This window comes from Carex rostrata, chromosome 30, assembly GCF_964058835.1.
Source record: "Carex rostrata chromosome 30, lpCarRost1.2, whole genome shotgun sequence".
NCBI classification, from domain to species: Eukaryota; Viridiplantae; Streptophyta; class Magnoliopsida; order Poales; family Cyperaceae; genus Carex; species Carex rostrata.
Window position 1 is genome coordinate 4,914,885 of NC_135947.1, and position 17,102 is coordinate 4,931,986.

At 34.7% G+C, this 17,102-nt stretch overlaps 2 protein-coding genes across 2 annotated transcripts; both read right to left on the reverse strand.

Moving 5' to 3' along the window:
• Positions 1 to 1,665: 1,665 nt before the first annotated feature.
• Positions 1,666 to 6,878, reverse strand: LOC144546567 (V-type proton ATPase subunit E-like). Its single transcript, XM_078295103.1, has 6 exons — positions 6,578 to 6,878; positions 5,885 to 5,985; positions 4,535 to 4,730; positions 3,708 to 3,904; positions 2,658 to 2,757; positions 1,666 to 1,994 (listed from the first exon to the last, which is right to left on the reverse strand). The coding sequence occupies exons 1-6, from the start codon at positions 6,677 to 6,679 to the stop codon at positions 1,959 to 1,961; spliced, it is 732 nt and encodes a 243-aa protein (XP_078151229.1). The 5' UTR covers positions 6,680 to 6,878; the 3' UTR covers positions 1,666 to 1,958.
• A 6,576-nt stretch (positions 6,879 to 13,454) lies between these two features.
• LOC144547004 (zinc finger BED domain-containing protein RICESLEEPER 3-like) lies at positions 13,455 to 15,857 on the reverse strand. Its single transcript, XM_078295604.1, has 2 exons — positions 15,087 to 15,857; positions 13,455 to 13,545 (listed from the first exon to the last, which is right to left on the reverse strand). The coding sequence occupies exons 1-2, from the start codon at positions 15,854 to 15,856 to the stop codon at positions 13,536 to 13,538; spliced, it is 780 nt and encodes a 259-aa protein (XP_078151730.1). The 5' UTR covers position 15,857; the 3' UTR covers positions 13,455 to 13,535.
• Between the last annotated feature and the right edge of the window lie 1,245 nt (positions 15,858 to 17,102).

Here is a 17,102-nt window from a genome sequence, read left to right on the forward strand (position 1 = left end):
CGTTGGATTAGCGATTTTCAAAGTGGCTTAATAAATAGTAAAAAAATTCAGAAAATTATAAAATTTGGTCTCCAAGCAGATATTAATATGGAGAATAAGATGAACGGTTCGGATCGACCGTTTGGATTTTGAAAACTCGAATATTGAGCCGTAGCATAGAGGCCACTATGCTATCCATAGCACCCCAGCCTAACTCTATATATATATATATATATATATAGAGGTAGGCTAATAAACAATCGATTGTTCCTAGCCTCCCATGCAACCAAGTCATTTTCCAATTTTTAAAGTCTAAATGATTGATCCAAACCGTTAGATGTGATCTCCATATTAAAATGTGCTACGAGACCAAATTTTACATTTTTTGGAATTTTTTTTACTATTTATTAAGCCACTTTGAAAATCGCTGATCCAACGGTGGCTTAACCAAACAGTAAAATCAGAAGCTACCGTTGGATCAGCGATTTTCAAAGTGGCTTAATAAATAGTAAAAAAATTCCAAAAAAATGTAAAATTTGGTCTCCTAGCACATTTTAATATGGAGATCATATCTAACGGTTTGGATCGATCATTTGGACTTTAAAATTAAAAAACGACTTGGTTGCACGGGAGGCTAGAAACAATCGATTGTTTATTAGCCTACCTCTATATATATATAGAGAGAGAGAGAGTAAAGCTAGGGTGTGATGTGCTCACCAAGAGAGTTTGGTGAGCATCACTCCAAAAGTTAATCGGATCGACTTCAAACGCCGAATCCAAACCGTTGAAATCCATGTGCTTGATAAGTGATGCATGTGCATGCAAAATTTTGAAAGTTTCAAATTCATTTGCTACACGGTCAAGCGGTCAAAGAAATGAACATTTTATTAAGTTAATTTATAAGTTGTTTTCTATAGTCAATTTTTATTATTTCTTTGACCGCTTGACCGTGTAGCAAATAAACTCAAAACTTTCAAAATTTTGCATGCACATACATCACTCATGAAGCACATGGATTTCAACGGTTTGGATTTGGAGTTTGAAGTCGATCCGAAGAACTTTTGGAGTTGTGCTCACCAAACTCTTTTGGTGAGCACATCACACCCTAGCTTTACTCATATATATATATATATATAATATGCTAGCATGCTATGCATAGCATAGAGCCTCTCCATGCAACAGTCAATCCGAACCGTTCATCTTGTTCTCCATATTAATATGTGTTTGGAGACCAAATTTTACATTTTTTGGAATTTTTTTATTATTTCTTTAGATTTATTGAAAATCCCTGTTTTCAGTGCGTATCCTATGAGATATCTCAACTTTTACGTGACCGACGTGTCCGGTGCCTAATCGGGGGTGATGTAGGGGTCAGTATTATGTGTACTTTGAGATTCGTACAAACGTATTTAAACGGTTGGGATTTTCCATAAAGTCATGCAAAGTTTGAGATATCTCCGAGGATACGAATTCCCCTGTACCAGTGTTTTATTCTAATTGAAAATAGTGTTTGCATGTGGTTCGGTGTACCCGTATACATAGTAATTGTTTACTAGTGCCGAGCATTCGTTAGCAAAAAGTTATTTATCAGTAGATACTAAACATTATTCTGATTATATGGGAATTACCTTGGTACGTTTGGGTCATCTCCTTAAACCGTAACAAGACAGCTCTTACAGCTCTAAATGAGTACAAAAATTGCATATATTACATGACCAATATCACCTACGTTACAAACAATCAAGGGAAACAAGAATACATAGTCCGCTCTTTTATTGCTTGTAGCTACTCCAGTACAATATACTCCAATTGACATAATATAATTAAACACAAATAGGTTCATGCTTCAAGAGATTGTGTTCGGTAATAACTCAACAAGATAAAACAAAGAATGTTCTACAAGTACGAGGAACTACGAACAATTTTACGTACAATAAATATACTGCAACATGCCGTGCTCTCAAAGACACAGTTGATGATCACTCCGCAATATTGCTAAAGAGAAGTTTCCGGATCTACAGCAGAAATAATAAGAGCTCAGCAAAAACTGGATTATAATAGCTCGGTAGCAAACAATATTTAAGAAAATAAGAAGGCGACCAGCATCAATTATAAGTGTTGCCAAAAAGCCCCTAAATTGTCAGAGAATTCACATCAGAACTCCATTGTTGGTGAAATTTAGAAAAGTTACAGCAATTAGTTAGGCTTTAATTATTCATTATATAAGTGGTTATGAGCAACACAATGGAACATAATTCATGAAGGAGATGATACAGCATCTTATAGTTCCAAATATAATCTTCACAAAATTAAGTTCAATCTATCTATTTATTCTAAACTATTGCAGATAACTGAAAGAAGGTTCATATATTCCTGCAAGGATTAATTTCATAGTCATCCAATAGTCAACAAAATTGCCAAAGTACAGTACCCGAGGTTAGAGTCTAACTACAGGTACAGTAACTTTCATTTCTTTTTAAACTAGTAATGCATAAGAGTTTCTTTTATTTGCAAATATAAGTAATGAAGGGGGGTATTGTTAAACTTTCTAATTATGTGGGGCTCTTTGTAAATTGTAGATTTTCTTGAGTTCCAAAGAAACTAATGTCGGGCATTTAGACAGCTTGCCGCAATAATGAGAAAGAAATGCATGCTAGAAAGTGCAAAGAAGAAGATACCTCAGGTAACTTTTTGTGGAAGACAACCTCAAGCCGTGCATCAAGCGTGTTCTCAAACACAATCTTTCCATCTTTCGAAGCCAACACCACACCGCCAGAGCTTTAATAACAAAAATAGAAACAATTAGAAAATAGATATCATGCGCACAATATTAGCTGTGTGTATAATTGTTCTTGAAAGCAATTTATGCAAAGACATCAAATATCTGCACAAGCAAGATATCAATTTTGATGATTCACATACACACTAGCATCACATTATGAGAACTGATTTATTTTCCTACAAGGGTCAAGGTTAATTAAAGACCCAACTATGCAACTAAGAGTTTTCCAATATAAAAAAAGGAAAAAAAAAGCTAAAGAAAGTTGATTAATTGGCCAGTTCTGAGATCCATTTCTAAAACATATCAAATTGATAGAGATATATATTGGAGATATTAGTGAGTGTACAGTGTGGGAGAAAATTAGGAATACAAGAGTGATAGGCAGGAGATGATTAGTGGAGATGTTTAGGATTATACCATAATCAAGCCTATAAATAGGCATCATGTAATTGTAATCAAGATACAAAGATCAATACAAGACCCTCTTCACTAAAATCCTTTATGCTATCGGAGCAGGAATAATGCTGAAATAAGGCTAATGCCTATTCCAGGAATTATGCCGACAATCTAATTCTATTTCATCTTATAAAAAAAAGGAAAAAAAATTATTCCAGAAATAAGTCTCTATTCTTCTCTATTCTAGTCTAAACTCTCTTTATTCCACTCTATTCCATATCTGCATCATTCCTATTCCTTTTAAATTCTTCCCTACACCCAGAATAAAGCATCCTATTACACTATCTTATTACACTATTCCTCCAGATCTACTTACTCTCTCTATTCTCTCAGATCTACTACTATTCCAGCAAATAATCTCTATTACATCTACTTACCACTCCTGCATTCCTAATTATCTCCAACATTGTACGCTAACTAATATCTCTACCTCTATCTCAAATACAACCAAATTAAAAATATGAAATTGCAGTTTGTTGGGAGCAGATACCAGATGAGACCATGGGAGTGATGGTGATCAGGGCCAGCCGGAAGATAGACATCTTCATCAACAAAAACCTCGGGAGGAGCAACTTTCGCCTTCTCAGCATATTCTCTCCTGGCTGAATCTATTACCTCATCCACAAAGTGCTTGTCTTCCTTGCGGCACCTTAGTAATACACCCGGTTCCTTCAACCTCAGCAAGCTCTGAATTAAGTAATCACGGAATCAGAATCTGACAGGATTAATTAACAAACCTAAAAATATAGAGTTAATAAGAAATGAGTTGGGCTATTGTGCTTCATGAAGTAAAGCACATAATTTACTTCACATCCATATTTTGTGATTTCAAAGTTCAAACAGTCAATCCGAACCGTTCAACCTGATCTCCGTATTAAATTGTGCTAGGAGACCAAATTTTACATTTCATTGAAAATTGTTTTACTGTATTTTAGAATTTTGAAACTAACTGTTTTTTAATGGTTCAGAATTTTCTGAAAAACAGTAATTTTAAAAAATTCTAAAACATAGTACACAGTTTCCAAAAAAAAGTGTAAAATTTGGTCTCCAAGCACATTTCAATATGAAAATCATGTTGAATGGTTTGGATCGATTTTCTAGACTTCAGAAACAAAGATATGGGCGTGAAGTAAAGCATGCCCTTTACTTCATGAAGCACAATAGCCCAACTCATAAGAAATTGAACAATGGACAATTTCCTCCCTCCAGTTTTATAGTTTACAGCAGAAGAGGATCAAAACAAATAAAAGTCTACCGTTGAAACTAGGCCAACATAAAACTAAAACTATGACTCAATGAGCAAACATACGTTATTACCTGAACAATGAGGTCCTTGATGAGGTCTCTGTAAAAGTTTTCATGGTGACCAAAATGGAGGAACTCGAGCAAGTGATGATGGCCTTTGCTCACGTTCACAAGAGACTTCACTGCTTCATCTTTCATTTCATTCACCAAGTCATCTTGTGCTTGAAGCACTTTTATTCTTGATGCATTCAGTTGCATGGAGTACTCACTGAAAAGTAAAGAAAAGGACATATATGAGAAGTAAAGGATGCATGAGCATTTTAGGTACCAATCACTTGTAATAAGCTGAGGTTATGTTTGCTTTGGTTAAGATATGATAGCAAAAGGTGAGGGTTACTGATGCAAAGTTAGGTTCAATTGCATCAAGTATGCTCTGACAGTTGGAAATAAATTTTAAAAAAGAAGGAAAAAGTTAGAAATCAGGAAAGAGGGACCAAGAAAGAACCAATAATTGCTATAAGCTAAATTGAGGCTTAATTGGAACAAAGCCCAAATAAGAGGAAATAGATTGCTTAATTGATTAGAAGAAGAGATTTCCTGGAAGAGCTCTTCTTCCATTCTATTCTAATTTTTGTAATTCTGTTTGGTACCTCTAGTTTGGGCGAACGAAGATATGATTTTTAAAATAATATCAGGAGAATGATAATATTCTTAATATTATATTTATGGTGGTGATTATTATATAATGAATAATAAATAACAACAACAAAAATAATATAAATTAACATTATAAAAAGTAATAATTGGAATATACCAAAACTTTGTTATTAATTAGGAAAGCATTCAGTACTAAAATTATTTAATATCTAAAAATAAATTTCAATTATTATCTGTAAGAAAAGGTGGGAAAATTTGGAACAAAATATTCCAATGTTTCTTGGCCATTTTCCACTCTATTCCACTTGTGTTCGTCAATTTTCTTATGGAATATATTTTCTTTCTTATATCTAGAGGAATACCAAACACCCTCTTTAGTAAGTGTTATGCCTACAAGCGGGTCTAATTGCAACATTGCATCACTAACAAACAAAAGCTGATAAATGAAATTACAGAATTGTATGGTACTCAATGCCAAAAGAAAGCTACAATGAATACATTTGGATCAATGGCTAGCATCATTGAGGAAAACCAAGGCCATGAATGAGTTATGGGCTCTACAAGTAATACAAAGATAAACTAAAAATTATGGAACTCGACTCAGGGCAAATCAAGGCTAAATTGAACTTCCAAGTAACAAGGAATGGGTGACCATGGTAAGTTGGGTTAAAAAATTAATCTGACCAAACTGCTTTGAATTTATACATTTCAGTTATAGGTAAGAATGAAAATAAACAAACTAGAAGAGATGGATAAAGTTAATACATTTTTTTGCGAATTTCAACTTGCTTCTCCTTTTTCTCGTATTCTTGCCTGATTTTTTTCTTCTCAGCCTCTACCAGTTGTAATTTCTCTATATTGAATTCCTACAAAATTCCAAGCAAATAGAGAGAGAGAGAGAGAGAGAACAATCAAAATCCAGTAACACAAGGTATTTCTCATGCTTAGTTACTCAATTTATGTAGAAACTGTAGGTATTTCAAAGCTCAATTTGGTCTTAAAAGACATGTGCAAACTTTTTAATGAATCCCCACACTCGAAAGATAATAAACTGAATTACCGATGCCATAATTCACTAGTTGGAATCAGAATTGTCACAATATGTGAGATCACTGCAGCAATTGATTAAAAAAATTAAGACAATAAAAGATCTGAAGTCTAAATATATTAATTTCGCAGTAATATCAGGAAAACTCCGCATCTCCAAAGAAAAAAGACAGAATATAACAACATGGAGTTTGGAGGACTTTAAACCGGCTGCCTCAATTTTCCTGAACTATTTACTAGTTAATTTGTTTAATTTGGTGATAGAAAGGAGAGCACAAGTAGATCCTAAACATTTGATCATAGGGAGCTAAAGATCATAAAATATATATGTAATTAATAAGACCCTGGTACTCAAAACAAAGGCGTATTTACTATTTAGATCTTAGACCACGAGATCGAGAGAGAGAGAACCTCTTCAGCGGAGACAGAGATCTCGTTGGCCTTCTCCTCGGCCTCCTGGCGGATGAACCGCACCATCTGCAGTATCTGCTTCGAGACATCTGCGTCGTTCATCTTCGCTATTCACGATCCGACGGCTGAGATTGATCGATCTGGTCCCCGACAATAGCCGGAGAAGCAGGTTATATGCGCCTGTGGTAAGAAGGGACTAGAGAGGCGGGAGGAGAGTGATAAGGTATCAAGGACCGAGTAGAGAGCTTGAAACAGTAGGTTCAGTACCGTTGCTGAATTAGTAACGGTGTACATTAAATGCAAAAGACCGAGTGTAGGCTTGGTTTAAGTAAATGGCCCATCATTGATCTGGTCTGATCTGGACCCATTATTATTATTATTTAATATCGCAAGATTAATTAAAAAAATCTTTATCCGGAAATTAATAGTCGAATAGTAAATATTTTGCAATTGATTTTGTTGCTAGATAGTCGTGGAACATCATGCATTGGCTATTACTATATTTGTCCCCATCAAAAAAAAAAAATTACTATATTTGTCATTTCCTTTTTAACTAACTGGGGTGTGGTGTTACAATATAAAAAAAATCAAATCATAACACCAAAAAGTTGTGGAACAGAAACCTCGGCCCAATAAGTGAATAAAGGCCCAGGTCTGTTACCTGAGCTTATAATGTAATAAAAGGCCGGAGTATGGATGTGGATCTTAATTTCACGCCCAACTCCGAAGTCCGAACCAGATTATCCGTTGTCGTAATAAGTCGTCACATCCCCGTTTCTTTCGCCAGTCACATCCTCCTCGCACTGAGCGCCACGTCAACTTGTCGCCTCTTGGTTTGATAAGCAACGTTTCACAAAACAGCAAACAGTAATTCCAACGAATCAACCACACCGCTTTAAAAGATTTATTTAAAACTAGGAAATCTAGACTAGATAGGTGGAAGACCAGAGATAGCTCATTGAATGGTCGTGCATCTCGTCCGTTCATCCTAGCGTGAGCGGCTGAAATGAAGCTGCATTGTGACGGTGACTCGTCCAATAATTGTTAGACACGTTGCAGGAACTCGCAGGCCTTTCACATGTTTTTCTTTTTCCGAAGGTAACTGATCATACCCATGCCATGTCATCATTATCATGAACACGTATTCTCTGAGAATCTTTTCAAGTTAATGTATTTCGGTCGTCTCAATTTAAAGTAAATCAATTCGGAGTTATTTAATATTAGTGCAGATCTAATTCGTACAAAATTTAAAACATATTGGATGGTTCAGCTGTATTAACTCAAATTCTAGTTTGAGTTAAAGGCAGAGGATACGAATTCCATTATAATGTCGTCTTCAACCGAGTTAATCGATTTAGTGCGGTATCGTCTCCGCATGATCATCCCATTTACCTTACTGCTAAATCAGGGCCGTTGGGTTTTGATCGAGCAACTACCACTGCCAGTATGCAATTACTAAGGATTTGATCTGTCTACAGTAAAAGGTTACTCCTAGTGCACGAGTTGGGATCCAATGAAGTAACTCAATTTTTGGATTTTGGATCGAGACCGTTCGATTTGAATTCATCGTTCGAGATATAAAGTGGAACGCACACATCCCGAGCAACGAATCTGAATCTCGAGACGATCTCGAACAACGGATTCGAATCGAACAGTTTCAATCCAAAACCCAAAAGTTGAGTTACTTTAGGGGATCCGGACCCCAGTGCACCCCTTTTTATCGACAGTTATTATGTTATGTTATTTTTTTTTATATTTTAGTGAAAAAAAATATCATAATAATTTTGTTATAATTTAGTCTTATCTTATCAGTAAATATTTCTTTCTAAAATAGTTCAAAAGTATAATAAATATTTTCTATTTACTCTTCTTTAATAGATTCAATAGACCTTCTAGAGACGCTAATTGCTATCCAATAGAAAATTGTCTCCGTTAAAGGAATAATGTTTTTTTTGAGAAATTAAAGGAATAATGTGGATATGAATGTTTTGGGTATAGTCCAGCGGGCAAGGATAATTCCAATATCTTGGGGCAGATTCAAGATTTTGATCAAGGATAGATATAAAATATTGACAATAATACATTATTTTCTGATGAATTAAAATGAAATAGTGAATAGAGATCTCAAAAAATTATGGTACGACCAGATACGTCACGGTACGACACGGTTCCGTCACGGTACGTGTGCCGGTTGCGTGCTGTGACCATTCACGTGACGTGATGATAAATTTGATCGCGACACATTGTCACGTGTAATTAAGACCATTAGATCTTGATCGAATGATAAATATTAAATAAATTAACCTAAATTGTGAAAAAAAAACTAATTAAACATGACAAACGTGACCGGTTACGTTTGAACACGTCCTGTCATGACTTGCCATGGCCACAGCGTGATTAACATGTTGTGACCATTTACTTGCTATAATCATCCTTCCAAATTTAATCACAGCACAACAATACACGTGATTCAAGTTATGATGTGACTATTATGACATTGTACATATTTATATTATTAGCAGCAGACATCTTTCTTTTTTTTCTTTTTTACACGAATCAATCTGAACTGATTTTCTTTTCTGTATAATTTTCTTTTACTGAACCTTGAATTAAATCAAGAATCCAATAGTAGACATTATATCTATTAAGAAATAGACACAAGTATAAAATAACACTGAGTCTAAAAAATATATGAATCCAGAGTAAGCAAGTGCCTCCTGATTCTTCTTGGATCCGCCGCTGCTAATATCCGTCCCTAAATCATGGCGGGATTAACTTAAATCATTTACAACTTGATGGAATTGTCGTTGCGTACTTCCAAGTGTGAAAATGTGGATGCCACCGAGCAACTCTTTCCTAATTTTAAAGAATTTAGAAGAAAACCTATCTGCACGTTGTCATTTTATGTATTCGCTGTCTGCCGTTAAACTGCCATAATGGCATCCAGCAGTCTTTAAGTATTTCTGGACCAGCTCTGCTAACTTGCCTCAATTATATGGCATTATTGTCCATTTGTCCTCCTCCCAAATTATATTTAGAAAGTTTAAAATTAACATCAAATCCAACAGGGAAGAGGTGTAAAATTCTGTCCTTTCAAAGGCAGGATTGTCCAACAAATCAACACAACTCTGACTATCAAATTCATATCGCCGTGAGATTAAATCCGAACCGTTCAATGTAAAATTACACAAATCTTAAAGTGACCTATCTATATTTGAAATAGATTCTAACTTTTTTTTATGACCGATCGATCCTTCATTCTATCCCATGTGGTACGACATGCACGGGATACACACTTCTTACTTTCACGCTTTATTTATGCTGACTCGATACCCTTGAATTTTCGTAACAACTCACGTTTATAAACATCCACTTTCTACTTTAAATCTGAATTTCCACATCACACTATACATTTGTTACTTTTTTTTATTTCCTCATCTCATTATTTTAATTCATACCAGTCATAGTTTATATATGAAAAATCAAGTGGTGATTTAATAGCTGTGAAGTAATAATTTTGCTTACAACAAACAATAATTTAGGCCATACTTTACACCTCAAAATCCGATGAAACTGAGTTTGATAAGGGCATCTTCGGATGTCACAGAATTATACGGGATGAGATTTGATGGAAATGGAAACCCATGGATGTGGGTCCGCATAGAATTAATTATGAGAATGTGTTGAAATGAGTGTTCGGTTGAACAATGGGATTAATTGTGAAAAATCTTAGTTTTGTTTCTAAAATATTTGATATTATACAATTTTCTTTATTAATAAAATATCAATAATGCAATTAAATAAATAAATAAAATAATAACATAACATCACATTACTTATTAATTATTATTTTATAAAATAACATTATTAATTAACTAGATTAAATTATGCAATTAAATAAGTGGATTAAATAAATAATACAATTTTCTTTATTATTATTATTTTATAAATTAAATCATAACATAATGTCACATTAGTTATAATTATTATTTTATAAAACTATAAATATAAACATTTATAAAAAAAAGTTAAATATTTATAAACAAATAAACATTCAAAATATGTGATAAAAAGATATGGCTAGATCTTCGTTGTACCTTGAGATCAGTTGTGAAAAATCTTAATTTATTTTTAAAATAAATATTTCTATTTAAATTTAAATATTAACATGTGGCACATATTTAAAATTAAAAAATTGTACAAAAATAATTAAACGCTGTACAAAGAAAATGTACAAAACAAATTGTATCAAAAATAATTAAATGTTCTACAAAAAAGATGTAAAAAAGTTAAATGTTGTACACAAATTTTTGTAGATTTTTTTCACCTATATATTAGACTACTATGCTGTAAAAAATGTATGTATTTAAGTCCGAATCTTTAGAAAAGCGACAATTGTCCCACAATGAAAAGTTATATAAAGTGTAGCTCTCTATATATAGAATGTGTCAGCGTTTGAAGAAAAAGAGAGAGAGTGAAGATGGGACCTACCTATGTGAAAGAAGAAAGTGGAGATGTGAAAAAAATTATTCACTTTGACCATCTTTTATTTTTCCATGAATTTGACTGTTGATGGATGTGTTATAGGAATAAAATTGAAAACAAATTGGGAAATTACTGGAACTCCGAACGGCTCTAGGCTTAACACTACTAACTTCACAACCCAAGCGATAATTTTGATAAAATTAAGTGACAAGTTTTCTTATAGCGAATGATAATTTTTATTATATCATCAATTATTGCAAAACTAAATTGGAATATTAAAAAATGAATGTCAAAGTTCCAATTGTATGAAGAAAAGGAACCTGAAAAAAAAAGGTATCACGACAAAGAAATAGAATATTGAAAACAAAACCACATAAACTAATGACAAATTTAGCTCGACAGTGAAATCAAACTCGAATTTTCATTTTCCAACTCATATAGTATTCAAATCAAGCCGAATCATTCAGACTAATAAAATACCAATTCAACTCCTGAAATGAAATTCACTCTCGATATTTAATTTTAGTTTGCAATCTAATACTGTGTTTCGGACAGAGGGATGCAGAGTAAAAGAAAAGGAGAATTATGTGCGAGGTGACAGACCGTCCCTGTCCGACAGTTTCATCTGCTCTAGAAGAAAAGAATTAGAGAGAGAGCAGATGTGAACGAGCATTGTCTGAGAGAAGAAAAATTCAGCGTTGTATTGATTTTTGATCGTCACTTTCAAATCGGAGTGTAAAATCACTGTACGGAGATGAGCCTCACCCCCGATCTCTCCCCTTCCTTTCTTTTAAAGAGGTGTCCCCCCCCTCTCCGTTTTGGAGCACAGCCTAAAAAGAATATATGTGCAAGAAGTAATTTAATGGTGCTACCGGTTTCAATGTTAGTGGTGAAGTGTATGATCAGGAAGTCTGTATCTGAGTTTGTGTCCCCTAGGTACATGAGATACAATGGAAAAAACGTACAATCTAGATTAATCGCAGCCAACCCAATCTGAAACCTACTGAGACTACAGAGGGTCTACTTAGAGATTCGTGCCATGTTAAATGAACGGTCCAAATTTATAACTTGCACCTCAAGTACCAGGGGTGATACACATTCGTCTGCATCCTCCCAAGCCTGTGATGCACGGGTCCCTATAAGATTCGTGACAAATCGGATTCAACCTAAACATTTTTGTTACCTCAAGTGATTTGAATTTAGAGTGTGGTGCAGATTATGCGGAGACGAATTTGTATCCCCTAAGGTATCTCAAATTTTGAGTTGATTTTTGAAAAATATGGACTGTTCAAATCTTTTATGTACATCTCAAAACACAATATTCACATTGAAAGTTCGAGATCTCTCAGAGAATATGAACTTGTGCATACGAAGACTGCGTGCGAGAAAAAAAATGAAGTAGCGGAAAAATATTGGACGAAATCAAATTCATATCACCTAAAGTAACTCAAATTTTAAATTAAAATCTGGACTATGAACTCTATTTTGATACAAATATTAATGAGATTTCGTACATTCTATCTCAGACAAAATTAATCCGGATGCTGATCGGATAATCTTGATCCAAACTCAAAATTTGAGTTTAGGGGATCCGGACTCAGTTTAGCTGCGGCTAAAAATATTTTTCTCTATCTCGACATATCTAGGGATGGCAATGGGCCGAGCCCACAGGTATTTTACCAATCCCATACCCGGCCTGCCTGATAAAATTCTATACCTGACCTGCCTGGCCCATTATAATGGGCCTAGAAATTGATACCCGGCCTGCCTGTGGGCATTTTCTGCAAACCTGCACCTGCCTGTGCCTGCCTGCCGCAGCCCATGGGCTGCCTTACCCGGCCTGGCCCGACCATACCTGTTCTCTGCCATAGCCCATGGGCTGCCTTACCCGACCTGGCCCAACCATGCCTGGTCTCATTTAATATCCCCAAATATCCCCAACAACAATTTAACATTCAAATATTCACAACAGCAATTTAACAATCGATTATAACAGCCAATTCAGCAAATTTAACAGCCAATTCAGCAAATATAGCAAATATAACACCCAATTTAGCAAATATAACACCTAATTCAACAAATATATAGCAAATATAACACCCAATTCAGCAAATATAACAAATATAGCAAATATAACAGCCAATAACAGCTAATTCAGCAAATATAACATTCAAATTACAAAATATAGCAAATATAGCAAATATAGCAAATATAGCAGCCAATATAACAGCCAATTCAGCAACTAATTCAGCAGCAAAAACAGATACCTTCACTTCAAGAGCTGATAGCCTCTACCTGCAATTGATCAATTGATAATCCATTATAAAATTACAAAATCATACTATACAAAAAATAGAGAAAAATATATACCTCAACATTATTATCCGTAGCCGAGCTCTCACTTTCGGTTGCATTTTCACATCCATCTTCACCTTCATCTAAATCATCACAATATGTCTTAAATGGATTACCATTACTCAGATCTGAAAAAACAACGACTAAGAGTTAAAATACGAACATATATAATTAAAATACTACAAAATGAAACTACAATATTTATACCTTCAAATTCAGTCCTTAACCAATTTTGTGCACATGCTAGAGCTTCAACAAGTGAAGGATGAAGTCTATTTCTTTGTGGACTAACTATTCGCCCGCCCATACTAAAAGCTGATTCAGAGGCAACAGTTGAAACAGGTATCGCGTATATGTCTTTAGCAATTGTTCCCAAAGTTGGAAATTTGTTTCCATTAGACTTCCACCAAGCTAGCACGTCAAAGGATGCTGGCCCACTTGGAAGCAATGCTTCTTCCAAGTAAAGTTCCAACTCTGTGGTATTATCAAATTTCATTTTCTTCATAGTGTGGGCAAATCTCTGAAAACCAATTGGGAGGTCGCCACCTTGTTTCCCTTCCATTTGTGGTTCCTCATCTTGGGGTTTCTCAACTCTTCTTTGATACTCGCGAAACAATTGACGGCTCATTTCAACAACTTTTCCAACTTCGCTCTCAAAATCATTACCATAAATTAACTTATAGTAATAGATTATGACAGCCATCTTACACCTTGGATCCAAAAGTGCGGCAACACCCATGATAACGTGTATGTTACTCCAATATTTATCAAATTTCTCAATCATTCTTGATGCCATATTCGCAATAGTTGGGTTAGTATCTTGCAACCAAGTTCGCAAAGCTAATCTTATTTCACAAATGTTTGGAAAATAATGGTTGGCTGTTGTGTATTTTGTCCCCGAAAATAATTCTGTTGTAGTATAAAAAATCTTTAATTTTTCACTAATATTCTTGGCATTCTCCCAATCAGCCTCAGAAGGCACGGTTTTGTATTGCGTATCACGTATTTTCACACGAGAGAAAACATCCTTATATGTTAAAGCTATTTGTAACATATTATAGGTTGAATTCCATCGTGTTTTCACATCATAACACAATTTTTTGGTATTGATAATACGCAATTGCCGCGTCGCCTCTTCAAATTTTTCAATTTTTTTAGGAGTAGAGGACCAATATACACAACTAGCACGGATTTTTTCTAAACTTGGAGTAATTACATCTAACCCATCCTTTACGATTAAGTTCAAGATATGTGCGCAACAACGCATGTGCAAAACTGACCCACCTAGCAAGAGCTGTTGAACGTCTAGTTTATGGACTAAACTTTCAATAACTCCATCATTAGTACTACAATTATCTACAGTTATTGTAGACAATTTACTATCTATATTCCAATCTAAAAAAACATTCATCAATTGTTCCGCAAGTACATCTATGGTGTGGGGAGAAGGTAAGTGTTGGAACCTACAATTAAATTTCAGCACATAAATTCAGCACCTAACTATGCATAACAATTCAGCACCTAACAATTCAATAGCTAATTTAGCACCTAACAATTCAGCACCTAATAATTCAATAACTAATTCAGCACCTAATAATTCAATAGCTAATTCAGCACCTAACAATTCAGCAGCGAATTCAACAAATTTAAAAGCACTTAATTTCAGTACCTTAATAATCGTTGTTGTAGATTCCATGAATCATCTACAAAATGTGCCGTCACCGCCATATAGGACTTCTTTTGATTGTCTGCCGTCCACATGTCGGTTGTAATAGCCACTCTCCCTTGATTGCTCTCCAATAAGGCCATAGTCTTCTTCATTTGTTCCTTGTATAGTTTTAAAACATCGCTTCTCACAGTATTACGGGTTGGACAATTGAATAATGGCTGCAAGGTGTTGACAAAAGCCTTGAATCCCACTTGGTCAACAATTGAGAGAGGGTGCTCGTGCAACACTACCATCTCCACAAGTGTTCTTCTACATGCTTCTTGATCAAAAGTGTAATTTGCTATGGTAGTTTTCCCCTCTAGTTTTTTAGTAACTAACATTTTTTGGAAAGCTACTGGGAATGTTTGCTGTTTTTTTCTTAAACAAGATTCTATGTGGAATTTGAGGTGTCGTGTACCACTATTTGAGTTTGCTGCAAGTTTGTCACCACAATAATTACATACCGCCTTGTATTTTCCATCAATACACTTCTTTGTCATATGCCCCCACACATCAGATTTTAGCCTAGATGTGTCCACAACAGTAGGCTGATTAGGGGCACTTGAGGTCGGTGTCTCACTTGTTGTCGGTGTCGCATTTGTCCCGACACTTGCTACGGGTGTTGCAGCAGAGCCCTCTCTAGGGGAAGTGTTTGCGTCCTCTTGATCAGTGGGTTCTTGCATGGTTGCCATTACAATATCCGGTGCCTCTTGTTCTTGTGGGGTTGCCATTTTACCTACTAAAATAAGAGTATTTAATCAGATTATATTATGTGTAATTAAATTAGACTAAATAATAATAAAAGAACTGATGAGCAACAACCTAAAAAATTTCAGATATGCACCATGATTACACAAGGCAGGATACAATCTGATTAAAGGGCATTCTCTTAAACATCTGGACACATCATGGAAATAAAGGGCATTCTCCTAATCAATGAACAGCAAGACTGTTGAAAATGGGAAAGAACAAAAGCTATTATTTTTTATAAAAAAGATGAACTATATTAAGGGATTCATATCCTTGTCTTTTTATCAATTTTTATTGTTCATTAGTAGGAACTGGATCTGACAAGAATATGTCAGGAAGCATTCAGTTAAGCCCCTATAGTTATCAAAATTCTATAAATTTTTATTACTAAGAAGTGCAGATGCTATTCTTACTAACTAATTAAGTGGTGAAAATAAAAGGCAATGAAACTTAACTAATTAAGTGATGAAAATAAAAAGAAATGAAACTTACTAGAAGAAGGATTATAAAAATCATGAATTAGCTTCTAAAATTACTTATTCTACATGCTCAATGCACATCATATAAAGATCTAATAACAGATGTTACAGATCAGAGACTCCTTTATCTATGAAAAAAAAAGAAAAAAAAAAGAGAATTGAACTAAAGAACATACTAACTGATACATAACAAACATTTGCATATGACCAAACAGTTGCGTACCAGTATTAACTGGTACATACCAAAGCAATATTAAAAAGTATCTTCTATTGCTTCATCTAATTTTTCAATTACAGAATCTTTCAAAGGGAAATAAATAAAAGCATAAGTTATGAAATTTAAAAAACACCACTGAAATTCCTAAATACCCCTACACTAAAAACAACTATCCTTCTGGTCGATATGTGAACCAAAGAAAGAGTGGAGGGGCTCCTTGTAAAAAAACCCATCCTTCATATCTGACAACCTCAGTGAAGAGGAAAACACAATAACAGGAGGAAAATTCATAAAATTGAAAACAAAAGAAAAAGAAACAAAAAGCACACCTATTATCCGGCGACTGCTAGTGTGGCTGAGGCGGAGTAGTTAGTCGGGATTGGGCATGACTGGAGGCGGGGCAGATCGGTGGCTCTCGGAAGTAAATAAGAAGATCGGTGGTGAAGCTTGTTGGAGAAAGGCGCAGATCGGCAGTTTTTGATTTTCGGAACTTGGAGTCTCAGAGGAAGGCGCAGCCGCGCAGGTGGGAAC

Excerpts from the sequence above, each read along its gene's own strand:
- LOC144546567 (XM_078295103.1), bottom strand. The coding sequence starts at position 6,679 with ATGAACGACGCAGATGTCTCGAAGCAGATACTGCAGATGGTGCGGTTC. Across the intron at positions 5,986-6,577 it reads TCTCTGTCTCCGCTGAAGAG|GAATTCAATATAGAGAAATT; the intron begins GTTCTCTCTCTC and ends GGAATTTTGTAG. Across the intron at positions 3,905-4,534 it reads TCAAGGACCTCATTGTTCAG|AGCTTGCTGAGGTTGAAGGA; the intron begins GTAATAACGTAT and ends TACTTAATTCAG.
- LOC144547004 (XM_078295604.1), bottom strand. The coding sequence starts at position 15,856 with ATGGCAACCCCACAAGAACAAGAGGCACCGGATATTGTAATGGCAACC.